This window comes from Suillus plorans (assembly GCF_016647745.1).
Source record: "Suillus plorans strain S12 chromosome Unknown HD556scaffold_26, whole genome shotgun sequence".
Classification (NCBI taxonomy): domain Eukaryota; kingdom Fungi; phylum Basidiomycota; class Agaricomycetes; order Boletales; family Suillaceae; genus Suillus; species Suillus plorans.
Window position 1 is genome coordinate 293,938 of NW_024537410.1, and position 17,786 is coordinate 311,723.

The window sequence follows — 17,786 nt, forward strand, 5'->3', positions numbered from 1 at the left end:
TAAATACCTCCTTCCCTTATCACCTAGATCTCTCGCTCTCTAACCCGACTGACAGAGCTTCTAGCAATGGCTGAAGGAACTTGGGAGAAGCTGTCCCAGGTCGCTGTCCTGGGCGCTGAATATGACTCCCCTGAACGCCAGCCCCATCCGAAATGTTTGGAAAGGACCCGAGTGAACCTTCTCAAATTCATCTACGAATTGTCGGACAAGCGAGAGAAGAGTCAGATCATTTGGCTGCATGGCACGGCGGGCGTCGGAAAGTCTGCCGTGGCATTCACTGTGGCTGAGAGGATGAAAGGTCTGATGATGACGGAGACGACGAAAATCGAAACAAGGCTCGCAGGAACATTCTTTTTCTCGCGCAAACACACGCAGCGCAGCACAGCTGGTCATTTCTTTGTGACCCTTGCTTACCAGCTTGGGATCAATTTTCCCGACGTCAAGAACGACGTGAGCAGAGCTATCCGCGAGAATCATGCGGTTCTAGACTCCAGAAAATCTCTTCGCGCACAGATGAATGCGTTATTTCGCCGACCTCTCTGGCACCTGAAATCCAGTCTGCGTAAGTGTCCGCCCCCGGTGTTTGTTGTAGATGCCCTCGATGAATGCGAACGTAATGCCGTCGCCGATCTGATCTCCCTCCTCGGGGAAGCTCTTCGTGATCCTGAACTTCCCGTGTTCCACATTCTGCTCACGAGTCGCTTGGAGGAGCATATCCGTGAAGCCATGCGAAGAGAAGAAATGCGCACACTGGTGTATGAGATACCGGTGAACACTTCTGGGGAGGGCGTCGCTGGCACCATTTCATTAGACGGCGAAGATGTTGACAATGACATCTATATCCTCTTACAGCATTCTTTCATGAAGCTGCGAAGTCGCCGTCCTGATTTCCCTCGGCCCACTGCAGATAATCTTGCGCGGCTGGCGAACCGAGCTGGCAGACGTTTCATCGTGGCATCTACAATGATGAAGTTCGTTGATGACGGATACAATGACCCCCGGGATCGCCTTGAGCTCATGCTCGAGCTGACCAATGAACTGCTACCTGGGACGGAAGTGTACGAGCTATACAACCGCATCCTCTCCACCTGTTCGAACCCCGATCGGGCATACCAGCACTTGTCCATTGTTGCTGCCCTCGCAGACCCTCTGCTGATCTCACAGATCTCGAAGCTCCTTGGTCCCGGTCGAAACTGCGATGTCGAGACCACGCTGAAACAGCTACGTTCTTTCATGGATATCCCCGCTGACAGCAGCCATCCCGTGAATATCTACCACTCGTCCATTCGAGACTATGCTTCAGACTTCTCAAACTGCAGCCTCCATGGACTACAGCCCATCCCACCACATTCCCTGCTTGCTGATTCCTCTTTTCGTTTGATGGTTCGAGACATGCCAAAACACACTGCTCTCATGGATGCGCTCTTAGAATTGAAGTCGCAGAATCAGGCTATGCAACCCTGTGACCCCCGAAACTTGCAACAATCGTTAGCCTCCATCGTTGAACCACCAGAGCCGCTGCAAGTTCTCATGGGACTGTTATGGCTTCGGGGAGCTCGCGGGTCGGGTTTGCGGTCCTGGCTAGGGACTTTGGACGGACATGCGTGGCTGCAGACACAATGTGGGGAAGACTATTTGCAGACACAGGAGGGGCAAGACTGGCTACAGACCCGGGCCGGGGGGCATTGGTTGCAAACCCACGCGGGATGCACTTGGTTGCAGACAGAAAGAGGGCGAGGGTGGTTGCAGAGTGGGCCAGGGTGGCTGTGGACTCAAAGACGGGGACATGTCGCTGGAGACTCTGGTGAGTATATGCCATTGGAAACGTGGCGCGGGAAAGCCTCGTTGGAGACCGTCAGCGAGCAACGCTGGCTGCAGACCCAGACTGGACAAGAATGGTTGCAGACCCAGGAAGGGGGAGAGTGGCTGCAGACCCAGACTGGAGGAGAGTGGCTGCAGAGCCGACGCGGGGAAGAGTGGCTTCAGACCTCGACCGGACAAGTGTGGCTGCAACAGACCTCGAGTGGCCAAGAATGGCTGCAGAGCCAGAGGGGACGAGAGTGGCTGCAAACTGAGAGCGGCCAAGAATGGCTACAGACCCCGAGTGGCCAAGGATGGCTGCAAACACATCGTGAGTGGCTGCAGACCACGCCTGGACGAGAGTGGCTTGACACCAAGAGCGGGCGACGATGGCTGGATGCGGATAGGAGGCGAGAGTGGCTAGACACCGAGAGCGGGCGACAATGGCTGCACACTAAGTGCGGGCAAGAGTGGTCACAGACACCGAGCGGGAGGGAATGGATAGAGACATCGAGCGAGGGGGAGAGGTTGGACACATCGAGCGAGAGCGTGTTTCCGGACAAGTGGCTGGAGATACCACACACCCGCTCGCTGGAGTTGCTGGAGCCACCGAACGGGAGGGAGTGGCTGGACACATCGAGGGGGATGGAGTGGCTGGAAACACCGAAGGGGAGGAAGTGGCTGGACACATCGAGGGGAAGGGAGTGGCTGGAAACACCGAGGGGGATGGAGTGGCTGGAGCCACCGAGGGGGCTGGAGTGTCTGGAGCCACTGATGTGGATGGGGTGGCTGGACACATCGAGGGGGAGGGAGTGGCTGGAAACACCGAAGGGGAGGAAGTGGCTGGACACATCGAGGGGAAGGGAGTGGCTGGAAACACCGAATGGGAGGGAGTGGCTCAAAACACCGAGGGGGAGAGAGTGGCTGAACACGCCGAACGGGAGGGAGTGGCTGGGAACACCAAATGGGAGGGAGTGGCTGGGAACGCCGAACGGGAGGGAGTGGCTGGAAACATCGAACGGGAGGATATGGCTGGGAACGCCGAACGGGAGGGAGTGGCTGGAAACACCGAACGGGAGGGAGTGGCTGGAAAAACCGAACGGGAGGATATGGCTGGGAACTTCAAACGGGAGGGAGTGGCTGGAAACACCGAACGGGAGGGAGTGGCTGGAAACACCGAACGGGAGGATATGGCTGGGAACTTCGAACGGGAGGGAGTGGCTGGAAACGCCAAACGGGAGGGAGTGGCTGGAAACACCGAACGGGAGGATATGGCTGGGAACATTGAACGGGAGGGAGTGGCTGGAAATGCCGAACGGGAGGGAGTGGCTGAAAACACAACACGGAGTGGCATGGCTGGAAACACCAATCGGGCATGCATGGCTGCACACCTTTTACGGGCGACAATGGCTCCTGACCCAGAGTGGGCGAGAGTGGTTACTGATCCAGAGCGCGCAAGAGTGGCTCCTGACCCCAGGAGGGCGAGAATGGCTGCATAATACTCCAGGCGGACAAGAGTGGCTGCGGACCCCAGGTGGGCTGCAGACTGAACATGGTCAAGAGTGGCTCCAGACGAAGAGCGTGCAAGAGTGGCTGCTGACCCTGAGCGGTCGAGAGTGGCTGCAGACCATGGGCGGACGAAAGTGGCTGCAGACCAAGAGAGGACGAGAGTGGCTACAGACCCCCCATGGTCAAGCATGGCAGTTGACCCCTGCGGCTTCTGTCTGGGTGACGATGGAAGACTTTTCTAGCGCATTGGAAGCAATCGGCGAGTGCACGATCAGCCCACGATTGCCTTTCTCGCCAGCTTTTCAAGTAATCCAGGAGTTTAAGAGCTTACCAGATTTCTTGATGTTTCCGGCATTCCTGGCGTTAAGGCCCCAGGATCATTCTACCTCTGCATCCCTACAAGATTGTCCAGACATCGAGGTCATTCATACTATGACCGCGTTTATGATTTTCGCAAACGAAGCACAGGATCAAAGTCAATTATCTTCTGACGCCCTGAAGTATGCATGTCAAAACTGGGTTTTCCATCTCTCGCGAGCTCCAGCCTGGGGTTCAACGGACCGTATGCTCAACCATGAATTCAAGCTCTTCTGGGATCGTTGCCTCCTCTCCTGGCTTGAAAGGCAATGGTGTTTGAAGGGCTTGCAGTCCTGCTGGAACCTCGCCAGGGAAATGGCGGGGAACACTAAACGGATCGGGCGAAGTAACAGGACGAAACTGTGTATTTCTAGAACGTTATATGGAAGAGCAGATGATGGTAGGTAGGAGACCCGAGTCTGGCGTGAAGTGATACAAATGGGCGTTTTATATATGGGGAAAGTCCACGTGATGTGATACGGTAAGCATGTGATAAGCGTCCCAGCTTACACCTGCCTCCTTATGTTATCGGAAGGGCAGAAACTTGCACAGGTGTGTTCTCATAACTTCTCAATGATTTTCGTCTATCCGGCACCTGACCTACGCACAAAGGAACGCCTCATCGAAACTACAGGGTCATCTCAGTCCCAAGTCTGAAACTGTCGATTTCATGTACTAGATGTCATGCTGTCTTTTTATCTTGCATTAACTTTTGTTTACGTCGCTTGTGTATTTTCAGAATTTGTGATGTTGGTATTGAATGTTTTCCTCCTTTTTTCAATCTTGATTTTGTCTACTAGTTTTCTGCGAACTCTCGATCTATCTTCGCCACATACGGTGGACTAGTACTGACAGAATGATCACTCGTTCAATGATATGATTGAACTGCTCATTGACTGGTGGTTATTGAAGCGCAAGTACGAGATGAAGACTCCGGTGGAACACTGCAGCTGATGACTTACTAGAGCACATCAAAGGCGAATACCAATCATAATTACTACACGAAGTGCACGTGCAGCTGAGCGCCTTAGGTTTTGGACGGATATTTGTACGATTGATAAATTGGTATCAGGGAAAGCACTAGTGCTATAGCAGGGCCACAGAGGACCACTTGGTGCCAGTCAGTGCCAGTTCTGGCTGGAATGTGAATGATACGACGCCAACGCCGTGGGTCGAGTGTCGAGCTGGCAATGTATTGTTATTGCACCAAGACGACTCAAATCACAATCGGAGGTGGGTGCGCGCGCACATCTCCGAACCCTGATCTTGAATTGGGCCAACAATAAATTGGAAAAGGGCTCATGTGCTCGGCGGCAACGATCCGTATATAAGTGAGGTTGCCTTTACTAATGAGAAAAAAGTCTTGGGATAATCTTATAGCCTTGCCCAACAACAGGGTTGAGACGAGACGAAGTATGAGTTACGTGGTTTTAGTGAATGTCGAGCTAATGAGCTTCAATAATATAGAATTCTTTTCAGTAACTAACCAATGGATCTCGCCCCTTCCATCCCTCTCCTAACGGAATCAAGGACTTCGAGATTCGCTTTTCGTTGCTCTTCTATCGGCCCATCCAACGCATCTTCCCACCACCTCTCGTCTTCAGGCACATCGCGCCAGCCTCCTTTCAGAAATTTCGCAAACGCAGGCATACTACCTGATGGAGCGACGCGCAATGCTTGGGCCTTCTTCCAGTGAGGTGGAGGGTTCGTCGACGAGAACGGCGCGGCAGAAGCAGTACTGGGAGGTTTCGAGAAACCTTCGCATGGGAGAATAACGCTAGGAGGCACTGTAATGCGGCCGTGCTTGAAGCAAATGTAGGAGATCGCCACACAGTGAAGTACGGCACCGTCGGGCTCAGGTATGTTTGACTGTGCGGCAGCCAAAGCTTCTATTTCCTTTTTCGTCTTTTCAGCTTGAAGGTTGTAGTCCGCCTCAGTCGCATCGCCGGGGGTTGCAGGAGTGGTCAAGTCTTCCGCAGGCGTGCTCAGCAAAATCCGAGGAAAGTCACTCGATGTTGTCAGTGTCTTTGATGGTCTGGCGCTATCATTATTAGTCCCCAGTTGCTGACCTGATCCGTCCACATGTAGTTTATGGGTGGCATTACTATGCTTCTTCTTTGTGAAAGAGACGTAGCGAGCAATAACGAACATCTTGTCCATGTTAGATTATTTCCTGGGTGAATTCTATAAGCGCTAAGAGCTCACCCATTTATGATCCCATGCCCCGATGGAGAGTCTTATCTCGTAGCTCCTCAAGAACGGTATTTCTCGAATGAAATGAAAGTGAGTAGCTACATGTGGAATGAATATCGATTGAGAAATATGTGGAGTGAAATTGACGCACAACCCAGAGCCATCCACCCGCCACTCCTTGCGAAAGCAGGGAAAGCTTTCAGAACCAGTTTCAAACGGGCTGCGTCAAGGGCCTGAGCAAAGAAAAGAAGGTTGTCATCATTGTGTTACTTGAATGACTGAGTGTAATGAGCCCTTACCTTCGCATAACTGGAATTGCTGAGGTGTCCATTATAATCGGCGTCGTCCACACCTAAAGTCAGGTGAGTTTACATTTCATGAGAGACTTTGGTTGAAACGTACTCGTCCAGCCATGATGAATGGTCACGAGCTCGAAGGGGTTTGCGCCAACTGGACATAAACCTTCGCCCCAGTCGGCAAGGATCTTTGCCTTAAGCTCTTTGGACTTGAACAGGATGCGAAGTCGTAGGAAGTAGTACTGGAGACGGAGTCGCAGGACTGGTAGGAACACGCGAACTCAAAGAAGCCATTGCGTTTGGTAGACTCATCACTAGCAAAAACGAATGCGTACTCACTGTGCCAGGCAAACGGTAGAGACCGAACATTCATCAATAGCACGACCAGGAAGATATATTTGGAGGCCGACAGCACTAACGTCGTCGTCAACTGGCTGCGCGGTAACTTCTTCAAGTTAAAAACTGGCATCGAGGGTATCCTGGCCAGAAGGCGCAAACTGTCGTGAGACTGCCGGCCCAACATTGTGTCCCGAGTTCGATGCCGAAAGGTGAGTTGTAGTAGGGATTGTATCGCGCGTTCGATGGGACTGGCAGTTGTCAAGTTGGAATGATGCTAGGAGTCAGGACTAGAAGGACCGACCCAAATCCAGGGCTTGCTGCAGCGTTTCGCATATGATACTTTTCAGAGGATCGGATAATGGTAATAACAAAGTTGATGAAACCAGTGCACCTTGCACGTGCTACGGCACATTTCTATTCCCTCGCCGAGTCGCGGGTGACAAGGTTTTTCCACGCAAGTACATTAACCGGCTGTCGGTCTGAGCTTTTAAAGATTTCTTCACAGGCGTTCCCGACAAGGCATTATTACTCTGAGTAGCGCAACTGGACAGCATCAGGTAGGTTGGGCTGGACCGGGCATTAACTCGGGGTGGGACTGAGTCTATGTAGCCCGAGCAAGTGGAGCCGCTCAAGAGGGCGAATACTCTTCGAGCAGCTTCGAAACGAAACATGTATTGGTACCTCATAATGCAATAATGCTCGATTAAAAAGGAACTAAAAATGTGAAATGCACTGCGAACACAAATTGAAGGAAGCGGTGGGTGGATCTAAAGAAAAAGGTGCGAGTGAGGAAATGCGAGGTACAACGAACTCGACGATGTGACAGAGAAGAAAGCGAAGAGCGCGTTCGCTCAGCTGGACGCATGGTGCCGGGACATTCTGGCAAGCTACATCACCAGCACCTGTACAGCTACCATGTTAGTGGGGGAGGGCTAGTGTAGGGGGGGCTGTACGACATTGCTAACGATGACATCAATGTTGCCTAGGTGTGAGCTACGGTAGTGTACTGAAGGCGTCGGGGTGTGCGAACTGAATTAGCGATTAGTAAGTTGAATAACCACAGAGAGTCATGGAAGGAGCTAGTCCCAAGGTTTGAAATTTCTGAACTACATGAGAAACTGAGTGGCGGAGGATGAACTGGGATGGATTAGAATAATTTTCAAAACAGTTAAAAGAAATAGGATGACTCACCGAATAACTTCAGATAAACATTTCCTGATGAATGCTAAATCCCTTGTATACGCACGTTCAGAAATTCGAGCGGTGCATGTTGGCATTTTGTGATGGCTGGTGCGGGGATAGGGGGACTGTGGTCAGATCTTCCTCTGAGTGTTGTTGACTTGACATCGCGCTCCAATCCTTGGAGAGCTCAAGACGCTTATCAGTTCGTGATCTTGTTTTGATAGGTAGGGAGAGGGAGTTCCTTGTCTTTAGGGAAATAATTAAATTGCATGGGCCGATTCCATCGCAGGAATATGGCCAGGATTGGCTGTATTAGCACCCACGAATCGGTAGGTACCCTGTTTCCCTTTTTCTAATCGAATTTGCCAGCATGGAGTTGAGATCGGGCGTGGAGCCTCGAGCCTCTAGAAGCTGTGATAGAGATGGAAAGCTCTATGAGTGCGGAGGACGGGAACCATCTTTGACTCTGGCGCTAATTGGAGGGTTGACAACATCTTTGGCGGCTGTTGGCGCGCGTAGCAGGAGGCGCTACATAGGATGTAGAGATTCATGCTTCGCCGCACTAAGTATAGGGCCTGGGCCTTGGTAACTTATTTTTGTGTCCGTAACCTGTGCACTGCATTTATGCCATCAACGCTAGCGTCGACCTCCACGCCGACATCAGTGGAGGCACTTGAGTTGTCTATTTCAGACTGCCTTCTTCGTGTATCCTTCGTGCGGGTCCCTTGCCGATGTATATCGCTATCGTCGTGCCAGAAAAGTGGTTATAGAGAAACAAGATACAGTCAGTAATTTGACTTCCCTGCCGCTCCCTTTATTCCACTGCGAGCTCACCATTTGAAACTAGGCTTCGTGATGAACCAAATTTGCTGAACTCCACGGATTGTAATCAGCGAGCGCTCAACAAGTTCACAGCGTTAAACAACTTGTCACGACTCGTGAATCGCGATTCGTTTATCAAGGTTCAAACTCCGGTTGTGCGTGCATGCCCGTGCATGCCCAGACAAGCTGTCCTATGCTTGATACCATGGAGAGAATCAAGCTTAGCCTCCCTGCTCTCAAGCGCGCTTCTTTCAAGGTCACCGTGGCAATGTGTCCAAAATTTCTAAAACTTACAATGATATCGGTGCGCAAACGCAATTTGCTGCGGGCTCAGTACTATTAGTACTATGTACCTCGAAGTTACTCTGGGCGCTCCGCCTATGGATGTACAGGCATTGGGTTCTGATGGGGTTGTTTTGGCGGGCTCCACAGTCGTACAATCGCGTCTTAAGAACAGACTGAGTACACGTAGAATTCATGTGCGACGACGACAAACATGGGCGCGTCGACGTGTCGGCAGTGCGCTTGAGTTCACTGCTTGAGCAAAACACAATCGGGTTTTGCCGTTAATTGTGATGCCATGACACGCCCTAAGCTTTATTTTATCAGAATGCAGCTACTCCGCACTGGGCCTATCTCAACCTAGAGGACTGGTGAGAAAGTTTTATACCACAATTATATATCCAGACCATGTCATTAATGCGACGTAAAGGCGCAACCAACGTAACCCACTCCAATGCAAATGATGGGTGGTTCGATAACATTACGTTCTCACGATCTTTCTGAACACGAGTTTTACAGTTCTGATGCATATACCAAGTTTGCGTCTATAACGATCGAATTTCATACTGTGCAGTGATACATTATATATAGCCTCCCTCTTCTGGGTGTCAGCTTTCAAAAGCAACTCGAATCATGCCCACCATGACGACGTCCGAGTCTGCAAATTCCGTCTCTCAAGTCCCCGAAAACTGTCGAGCTCCCAATAATCCTATCCTTGCGTTGGCGTTCAAAATATTGTGCATTATTGCAGTCTCTCGGGAGTCTCTCGACCATTGGAAAGATACAAAGAACAAAGACTGGAAGGAACATGTCTCAATTATGGTCAATCGATTCCAGAACACAAACGTCACTGTATGTCATATAATCTGACTTAGCTTCATGGCTAGCGTTCAATGACCGGACTTTAGGCCGGGCTCGTACTCGCAACTACTACTCTATTCCTGTCGTCACCACCTCCTGAGGAGCATTTGATGGCTTATAACTCTTCAATCTCGTACATCTTCGCCATGGTTTCATTTGATGCTGCATTGCTCAGCGTGATATCTGGATCTGCTGTGCTTGTTATCTATGAAACTAGTACCGCTCACAAAGACATGGAAACCCTCAAGGTGAGTGAGTTTGTTTGGGCTGGCTCACCATTTGACACACAGCACAGCACATGCCACGATACCAAATCATCGCGCTGCTCGTATGGTTAGCATACCCCTCGATCTGTCTGTCAGTCGCTACTTGCTTTTTGTTTGTGGGTAAGTGAGGCACTAGGTGTGTTTAGATCTACTTATGAGTATGGCGTTTCGTTTGCTGCAGCTATCTTTATCGCCTGCTTTGGGTCTGACAATATCGTTGTCAACATCATAACTATCTTGGCTTGTGTGGCCTTCCTTTCAAACGGAGCCCTTACGCTCTACGTTTTTGCCGTTGTGGGCAGAAAGTAAGCTAGTAGCACTCTTGCTGGTTCTGCCAGTCTCACTGTGCCTTGCAGGCCGGCCGGTGATAAAAAAACCTCGCCCACAAAAGTTATCGACAGGCATCATGCTAGTATAGGTGCTGCATGCCTTCCGCTTTGACGGTGACGACTGGGTTATAGTATGGTTGATCGAAGCATTGGCTGCGCTGCGAGCCAAAGGGGGTGACTTTAGCACGATCCTGGACAAGACGACAATGTCCACCCGTGTGGACAGCGCACATTTAGTGACCTCAATCTACCCAGCAAGGAGTGATGTATGATGGTCATTTTCCGGTTTACTTTCACTGAAGGATTTATGAGTTTGCCACCTACAACTTCTACCATTCTGTTAGATATTCAGACCAACGTGTATATCAGAACTAGAATCGGTGATTAATACGAAGAATCATTCACATTGGAATTTAGAGCCCGTTTCATACGCACATTAACCAGGCACTTGAAGGATCGATTCGCGACATCCTGTTCAACCAACGCATAAAGTGATTAGATGACATGTACAATGCGGCAATTACTATGATCAAGTTAACGTAGGACCACAGACCCACATCGCTTTCTTCCTCATACTCCCCAGTCGAATTCGATGACCCGACTTGTCTCCCGGGAGAGGTGCGTCCAAGGGCTCGAGTCCATTATCACCAGTCCCAAATACACCATGCCTACCATTTCTACTTTCAGGTTCCGGTTCAGGAGGATGGTGTCTGGGTCATCCGCATATTCCTGGAGTTCTTCTTGCGTACTTTTTAAATGGGATATGGGGTTTTGAAGACGACTGTTCTCTGATGTTTAATGTTCAAGTTGTTCCTTGGATGAGCTTGGATATGCGTCTCCGAAATCGTGATAACATACCATCGGCGGAAACTTCGGGGTTAAAGGAGATAGCTTGCTGAAACGGGTGACGTGGAGTAAATTCCATCGTGCTCCTTCAAGTTGGTGTGTGAGTCCTTCCGCATGAAAGATACATAGCCGGCCAATGAGAATGTCTTTCGCGTTGGTCTCTAACACACGCGAGCGATTGATTTTACTATATAGTGTGACGAGACATCATCGCTCCTTGAGGGCAAGACTGCCAATCGTGTTCGAGAGATCTTGGAACGGGCGGCTCAGCGCTTATTTTCTGACGACGTAGGGCTTTACCCACAATATCGGACGCGTTTTTACGTGGGTGTGCTACCCCCACTTGCACGTATTGTGCGCAACATGAGTGAGGCAGAAGTGAGCTTACCCCCGCAGCTGGATAGTGCCACGATAGAACCTAGGCTATCGTCACGATTAGCGCAGGCATGGCACGTGCATAGTATTCGGCTTGCAGGACATACTATATACCAACCTCAATGCAGGTTTGTGGAACAGACTGCAAGGACGCGAAGGAGTAATGGTGTGCTTATGAACATGGGACTGGAGAGCGATGACGTGAAAGAGCTTGCTAGTGCGTTGTGGTCATGGGAGCTCATCAACGGGTACGGGAATGGCTGAGAAACGATATCCTATTCAGAGACAGTAGTCCATGGCAACCCGAGTAACTTTTCCGTGGAATGCAAAGCGAAATCTAGGTTGGGAATCAAGCATGTGTTATTTGGGACTTGTCTGGGAGACTGGGACGCGTCCTAATGGAAGTTTTCGGAGTGGGACATTCTGTGCGCAAGCAACTGTCACGATATTAGTAACAGATGCTTCAGGACCGAAAGTCAGAAGCTTTTGTGCGTCTTGTGCGACCTGAAACGTGGGGTATTGCAAGCTCCACTTATCAAAAAGAAGAGCGATACCGTGCACAATTCCTACTATGGGTGTAAAGAATATGAGATCTCGCGCTTCAAGTTGAAGCACATGGGTGAGGCCTCTTACTGGCTAGCACCAGGGAAAATCGTCCCAGCCGGTTGCCCTGTGCGAGGGTACATAAATAAAAGGACTAGTCTTTCGAAAGAATCCGCATAGATATTGAAGAAGGGGAAGGGACTGGAGGTAGCTGGGAGATTTATATGATCAATCTCTGCAAGCTTGTGTTGCACTTTCAGAAAATCTCGGCACAGGAAGGTCGGCTCCGACCCGGGAGAGCCCGACAAAGTCAGAGTGTCTGTGTGGCTGTGCAGCCCCACAATGTTGGTTCAATCGATCAAGTTATGGCACACTTTGAAAATCTACTTCTGGGAACCTTTCCTTTTGCCTGTACAGGCTACCTCATGCTTGATTCCCAAGCAACTTACGGGCGATTTAAAGATTATTGAAAGGTGCTCCTGTAATCAACTAACGATCACAGGCTTCACCGTAACAGCTCGTCCCTGTCGAAGAACTAGGTTGATCTGCGATAGGCAATACCAAAAGCAGAGACCTTTCTGGTGCCTCTTCTTGACTGTGGACGGTATAATACAGGAGTATCTCATCCATGTGTTTCTCGGGGAAACAGCTCGCAGTGTGGGAGCACTTGAGAGGGTGTCTCATCGAGGAGACTCTGTTTCGCGTGCTTACAATCTAATCCTGGCGCATAACCATGCTGCCTCTGTGCTCGAGAAAGTTATAAAAGATATGGCTGGTGGTTGATTTTGTTGTCAGCTTCTGGTTGTCTCGGTCGTCGACATGCGCTGCTCATTGACCACCTTCGTCACCCTCAGTCTCGCAGTAGCCTCCTTGGCGAGGCCCGCTCTCAGCCCATACAATGTGCATGAGAAGCGCAGCGCCATTCCTGCTGGATGGTCTCATACTCGAAGGCACGAGAGTGCAGCAACAATTCCTCTGCGCATTGCTCTGAAACAGAATAACCTCGAATTCATCGATGAATATCTTCACGATGTTTCTCACCCGAAGTCATCTAACTATGGCAAGCACTGGAGTGCAGGGGAGATCGCACGAAAATTTTCACCTTCAGAGGAATCCATCTCCACCGTTAGAGACTGGCTTGTTGAGAATGGGCTAGCGAGCGAGCGCATTCGCGTAAGTTCCACCAAGGGTTGGATTAACGTCGATGTTACGGTCGAAGAAGCGGAACGGCTCATGAACACCGAGTACAATGTTTATACTCATGTTTCTGGACAGGAGCACGTCGGTCAGTATCTTCGTAGAGGATACTATTGTGACGCTCACTCATCACTTTTTAGCTTGCGAGGCCTATCATCTCCCTGAGCAGATCAGTGCTCATGTTGATTTTGTCCTACCCTCCGTCAGCTTCGACACGAAACTCAAGCGTCGATCTGGAAGTCCGTCGGAACCCGCTCACTCACTCGGTCAACCTGGTGTAGGAATCACCCCCAAGACTACTGGCACTATTTCACAGCTAGTGACTGAGCTTGAGCAGTGTGACGAGTACATCACTCCGATCTGCTTGAGAGCTCTATATGGACTTGTATACGAACCTGTTTCTACTGACATTAACAGCTACGGCATCGGTATGGGTTCTATTCCATTGGTAACCATGTGAGCTAATTCATCACCTAGTGGAATACACTCCTCAGGCGTACTTGCAATCCGACCTGCAAATGTTTGCCATGAACTATTCTACTGATCTCATCGGAAAGGAGCCAGTCATGGTTTCCATTGATGGAGGTAATTACCTTAAGCGTTCTTCATTGATCAAACCATAAAGACATGCTGCAGGGTATGCACAGACCGAGTACCAAGGTTTCGACTACAACGGCGAGTCGGATCTCGATCTCCAATATGGTATGACATTGGTCACTGGCAAGCAAAACGTCACTCTTTATCAAACTGGTGACATGGTGGAAGGTAGGATGAGAACAGGAGAAAACGTCGTAAGCATATCGCTGACCTCATTGACAGGGGCTTCTTTCAACAACTTCCTCGACGCCATTGATGGGTCATACTGTACATTTGAGGGCGGCGACGATTACTCTGTGGATTCCGAATATCCTGACCCATACGGTGGGGGTTATGAGGGTAAGTCACTGTCTTTCTTCGATCTGAAATACAATAAGCTTGAATGCTTGGATAGGGCCCGAGGACTGTGGTACTGTTACGCCCGCATACGTTATATCAACATCATACGGGTACAATGAGGCTGATCTCACTCCGTTCTATGCTGAGCGCCAGTGCGCAGAGTATGCGAAGCTTGGCTTAATGGGTGTTACCATCCTGTACAGCTCTGGAGACGACGGTGTTGCTGGTAATGGCGACTATTGCCTGAACCCCGATGGTATACCTTGAGTTCAATTTTCACTTCTTTCTTCTCACACGACAACAGGCACTCAGACCGCAAACGGTACAATCTTCAATCCCACTTTCCCTGGTGTCTGCCCCTACGTCACATCTGTCGGCGCTACCATGGTCAAACCAGGTGCAAGTGTCCTCGACGCTCAACCTGAAATGGCTTGCATGGAAGTCATCTACTCTGGTGGAGGCTTCAGTAACTACTTTACGATGCCCTCGTACCAGAAGACCGCTGTCGATTACTATCTGGAAAATTATCCTCCCAACTACCCCGCAAGTATCTGGAACTCGACTGGCATGGTAAGTGCCAGAGTGAATGTGATATGTTCAGTCAACTAAAGCCAGCTATCAGTCTCGTGCTTTGCCTGACATTGCTGCCAACGGAGCTGTGAGTGTCTGTCACAAGTTGCATGGATACGCGGGGTTTGACGTTTATTATTTCCCGTCAGAACTACGTTGTCGCTGTCGACGGTGAATTTGAGCTCGTGTACGGAACTTCCTGTTCTTCGCCAGTCAGTGGCGCCATCTTTACGATGATCAACGATGCCCGTCTCGCTGCAGGAAAGAGCCCGATTGGGTTCATTAACCCTACGGTATGTTCCTGCCCTTTTGCCCTGGCTCAGTTGATAATTTATGGTGTTAGATCTACTCTACTGATTTCGCAGGTGCTTTCAATGACATTACCGAAGGGTCAAACCCGGGCTGTGGTACTGAAGGTTACAACGCAACCGTTGGATGGGATCCAGTTACTGGTCTTGGTACTCTCAACTTCCCTGTATTGCTCGAGAAATGGCTGGCTCTTCCATAGAATACGAGTATCGCGTTTAATAGTCCTACCATCAAGTAAATCCGCATTCCTGTGTTTCATAATTGGCTCAATAGAATTTTCTGGTCTTGACCTCTGCCTCCGCCCTACATATCCGGTCAGATAGCATGGCCAGATGCCTCGCACTTCCTCTGGCCCTCAGGAAGCTCTGATTTCCAAGTATGGCTCAATCGTATGGTGTGCATCCGAACACATCCATGTCATGGGGACGGCATCCACGCACTTACCTATCGCCTGCCGACACCCTTTTCGTCCATATTCCAGCACACTAAACGAGAATGACTTCATTGTTTGTCACAGCACCTTCCACATCGAGTTCTGCTTACGGGGTATGCTAGGTTTGTAGAACAAACTGCAAGGACGACGAGGAGTGATAGTGTATTTATGAGCATGGGCCTGGAGAGCGATAGTGTGAAAGAGTTTGCTAGCGCGTTGTGGGAGATCGTCGGTGAGTACAGGAACGACAGGATGGATGAAGGACTGAGAAACATCCCATTCGGAGACAGTAGTCCGCGGTAACCCGAAACAAGTCGTATACGATTATGCATGGATACTTATATATAGGTCAATCAAATACAGGCTGTGTACTCAACGAATCCTCGAATCTCAGCAATGGAGCAGCACTGTACTCCTATCCCACGTTAGGTTGATGTCCGATTCATCCAGAGAAACAAAGGTTAAATTAGGATATTTTACCCTGAGGTCCTGTTTGCGTCTTGCAAGGCGGTCTTCCGTGGCAATTCCACTGCGTGACCCAGCTGAATACGATGATAGTCGCAAATGCTGAATGGTGGATGGAAGGGGTAGGGTCAAAAGGGCGTCCATTATCATCTGGAACACACAGTTTAGCCCGAATAGAGGAGGAACGATTTGACATATACCTCAGGGTCCCACGCTTGCGTGACAGCACCAGGAAAGAAGCCCCTTACTGCAAACACGTATAATGATCGCAGTATTGGGAAGCGAATGCAGATAGCGTGGAGCATGAGGGCATCAACATGCGTAACGTTCAACTCCAGCATCTGTACAGTCCTGAGGACCTCCGGATCGCATACACTCACGAGTTCATCGCCACCCGCAAGTGCTCCGTACAATTCCAAGGGACTCATCGAACCATCAGTGGACACGGGGCGTGTACTCCACAAGTTGAGATGTTCCAGAGCACCAGGGCGAACAAAGTGGGGTAAAAGTTGACGAGGACCTTGGTATTTTGTGAGGGGCTTGAGTGGATTGAAATGCGTAGACAGGGAGAAATTTTCATCTCTGGGAAGGTTGTATTGGATTTGAGAGGGGCGGGCGAATTTGAGTTCGGCTAGCTCTGGGATGAGATGAAGTATGAGACGGAAAGCGCGCACGACTTCTAAATTGCAAGGTAATGTGAGGCATCGGAGTTGTAGCAGGCCTGGCGATGCGTTCCCTATGAAACTGTTTAGGAATTGTGAGGCTGCGACTGGGTTGATTATCGAGACGGAACGTATGTGGTCGGGTGAGAAGACAGATAGTCCATGACCATTCTGACCGTTCCCAAGCATATTTTTGCTATCGCAGATGATGGTCAAGTTGGCAAGCCGTAATTTGGGAGATGAAAGCGATAGGACATGTTCCACTGTACAGTTGCCCAAGAAAAGGTTCCCAAGGCTTTGTAGCGCGCATAGTTTCAATATCTGGAACTGGCTGAGGTCCACGAACATGAACGATAGCGATTGGAGATTGACGAAAAGCGGTAGGGTATCGAGTAGTATATCCAAAAGCACATTATATGGAATCTCCGTGTTGAGCACAGCACCAACAATATATCGGGGATAAAATTTGCATTCACGAACAGCATGAGCGATGCGTACTGAGGAACAAAATTGTATGCGGTGCTTTGTACGCTCTACAGTTTCGAGACGGTGAATAAAGCGCTGGTTGTTGGCGTCCAGGGAGTAGGGACAGAATGTCAGCGAGCGAAACAAGAGAGGTTGCGCGAGATAACGAAAGGAGTGGCAAGTGAGGGTAACGTCATGAAGGGTTCGGAGAGGAAGATGCTCGAAGATTGCCAACCAAAGTTCGGGTGGCAAGTCGACTTGGGGTATAATACCGGAGCCCCTGGAAGGTATGTTCATTAATTGGCCCATGACTTCAAAAAGCTTCGAATTAGTAAGCTATAATCAAGATGTTGACGGATTATGACTACAGGCAATTACTTACTTTGAAGTTCGGATCGTAACCAAAGGCAAGGTGGTGGTGTATGCAGAGTGACTGGCTATGCACCATCACACTAGGAGTATGAACTCCGCGCACTCCGCCAATACCATACACGTAATAACAAGGGTAGCTGGCCAGGCAGGCAGGGTTCAACTTATCATGATGCGGATGAAATTGAAACGTTGAGCTGCACCATTGATATTGTCAAAGTAACGCTCAAGGTCGTTGTAAACAATTTGGCCGCCTCAAATTCCTATTGATCCTATTCAATGGCACAAATAACTCTCCGCCTCAATTCTCCTCGAGTTCAGGGGTACCCGGTCCAAGGTTTTCGCGTCGATGAGATTGATGCAGGGTGGAATGCTCTATA

General features: G+C 49.9%; 6 protein-coding genes across 6 annotated transcripts; 3 read left to right on the forward strand and 3 right to left on the reverse strand.

Annotated features, from left to right (window-relative positions):
* Positions 1–66: 66 nt before the first annotated feature.
* HD556DRAFT_1236935 (uncharacterized protein) lies at positions 67–1,401 on the forward strand (the record flags this gene model as incomplete). The annotated part of the gene is made up of 1 exon (XM_041297861.1): positions 67–1,401. A coding segment is annotated over one exon (1,335 nt), but the record flags the coding sequence as incomplete, so codon positions are not given.
* Positions 1,402–5,148: 3,747 nt separating this feature from the next.
* On the reverse strand, positions 5,149–6,624 carry HD556DRAFT_1236722 (uncharacterized protein; the record flags this gene model as incomplete). Its single annotated transcript, XM_041297847.1, has 6 exons — positions 5,149–5,817; positions 5,872–5,957; positions 6,011–6,092; positions 6,159–6,211; positions 6,262–6,435; positions 6,495–6,624. The coding sequence occupies 6 exons, from the start codon at positions 6,622–6,624 to the stop codon at positions 5,149–5,151; spliced, it is 1,194 nt and encodes a 397-aa protein (XP_041160575.1).
* Positions 6,625–6,884: 260 nt separating this feature from the next.
* HD556DRAFT_1370165 (uncharacterized protein) lies at positions 6,885–7,166 on the reverse strand (the record flags this gene model as incomplete). The annotated part of the gene is made up of 1 exon (XM_041302914.1): positions 6,885–7,166. A coding segment is annotated over one exon (271 nt), but the record flags the coding sequence as incomplete, so codon positions are not given.
* A 2,256-nt stretch (positions 7,167–9,422) lies between these two features.
* HD556DRAFT_1442975 (uncharacterized protein) lies at positions 9,423–11,721 on the forward strand (the record flags this gene model as incomplete). Its single annotated transcript, XM_041306536.1, has 7 exons — positions 9,423–9,632; positions 9,689–9,889; positions 9,937–10,027; positions 10,089–10,212; positions 10,264–10,319; positions 10,369–10,502; positions 11,278–11,721. 7 exons carry the CDS (start codon positions 9,423–9,425, stop codon positions 11,719–11,721), a joined length of 1,260 nt encoding a protein of 419 aa, XP_041160577.1.
* A 1,058-nt stretch (positions 11,722–12,779) lies between these two features.
* Positions 12,780–15,698, forward strand: HD556DRAFT_1370205 (peptidase S8/S53 domain-containing protein). The gene is made up of 11 exons (XM_041302915.1): positions 12,780–13,285; positions 13,338–13,625; positions 13,675–13,782; positions 13,834–13,962; positions 14,017–14,133; positions 14,189–14,389; positions 14,438–14,703; positions 14,756–14,791; positions 14,853–14,996; positions 15,047–15,511; positions 15,556–15,698. The coding sequence occupies exons 1-10, from the start codon at positions 12,820–12,822 to the stop codon at positions 15,209–15,211; spliced, it is 1,920 nt and encodes a 639-aa protein (XP_041160578.1). The 5' UTR covers positions 12,780–12,819; the 3' UTR covers positions 15,212–15,511; positions 15,556–15,698.
* HD556DRAFT_431826 (uncharacterized protein) lies at positions 15,586–17,549 on the reverse strand. The gene is made up of 3 exons (XM_041310581.1): positions 17,420–17,549; positions 16,111–17,348; positions 15,586–16,060 (listed from the first exon to the last, which is right to left on the reverse strand). The coding sequence occupies exons 2-3, from the start codon at positions 17,344–17,346 to the stop codon at positions 15,836–15,838; spliced, it is 1,461 nt and encodes a 486-aa protein (XP_041160579.1). The 5' UTR covers positions 17,347–17,348; positions 17,420–17,549; the 3' UTR covers positions 15,586–15,835.
* Between the last annotated feature and the right edge of the window lie 237 nt (positions 17,550–17,786).

Excerpts from the sequence above, each read along its gene's own strand:
- HD556DRAFT_1370205 (XM_041302915.1), top strand. The coding sequence starts at position 12,820 with ATGCGCTGCTCATTGACCACCTTCGTCACCCTCAGTCTCGCAGTAGCC. Across the intron at positions 13,783-13,833 it reads CATGGTTTCCATTGATGGAG|GGTATGCACAGACCGAGTAC; the intron begins GTAATTACCTTA and ends GACATGCTGCAG. Across the intron at positions 14,390-14,437 it reads CTATTGCCTGAACCCCGATG|GCACTCAGACCGCAAACGGT; the intron begins GTATACCTTGAG and ends ACACGACAACAG.
- HD556DRAFT_431826 (XM_041310581.1), bottom strand. The coding sequence starts at position 17,346 with ATGGGCCAATTAATGAACATACCTTCCAGGGGCTCCGGTATTATACCC. Across the intron at positions 16,061-16,110 it reads CGCAAGCGTGGGACCCTGAG|ATGATAATGGACGCCCTTTT; the intron begins GTATATGTCAAA and ends TGTGTGTTCCAG.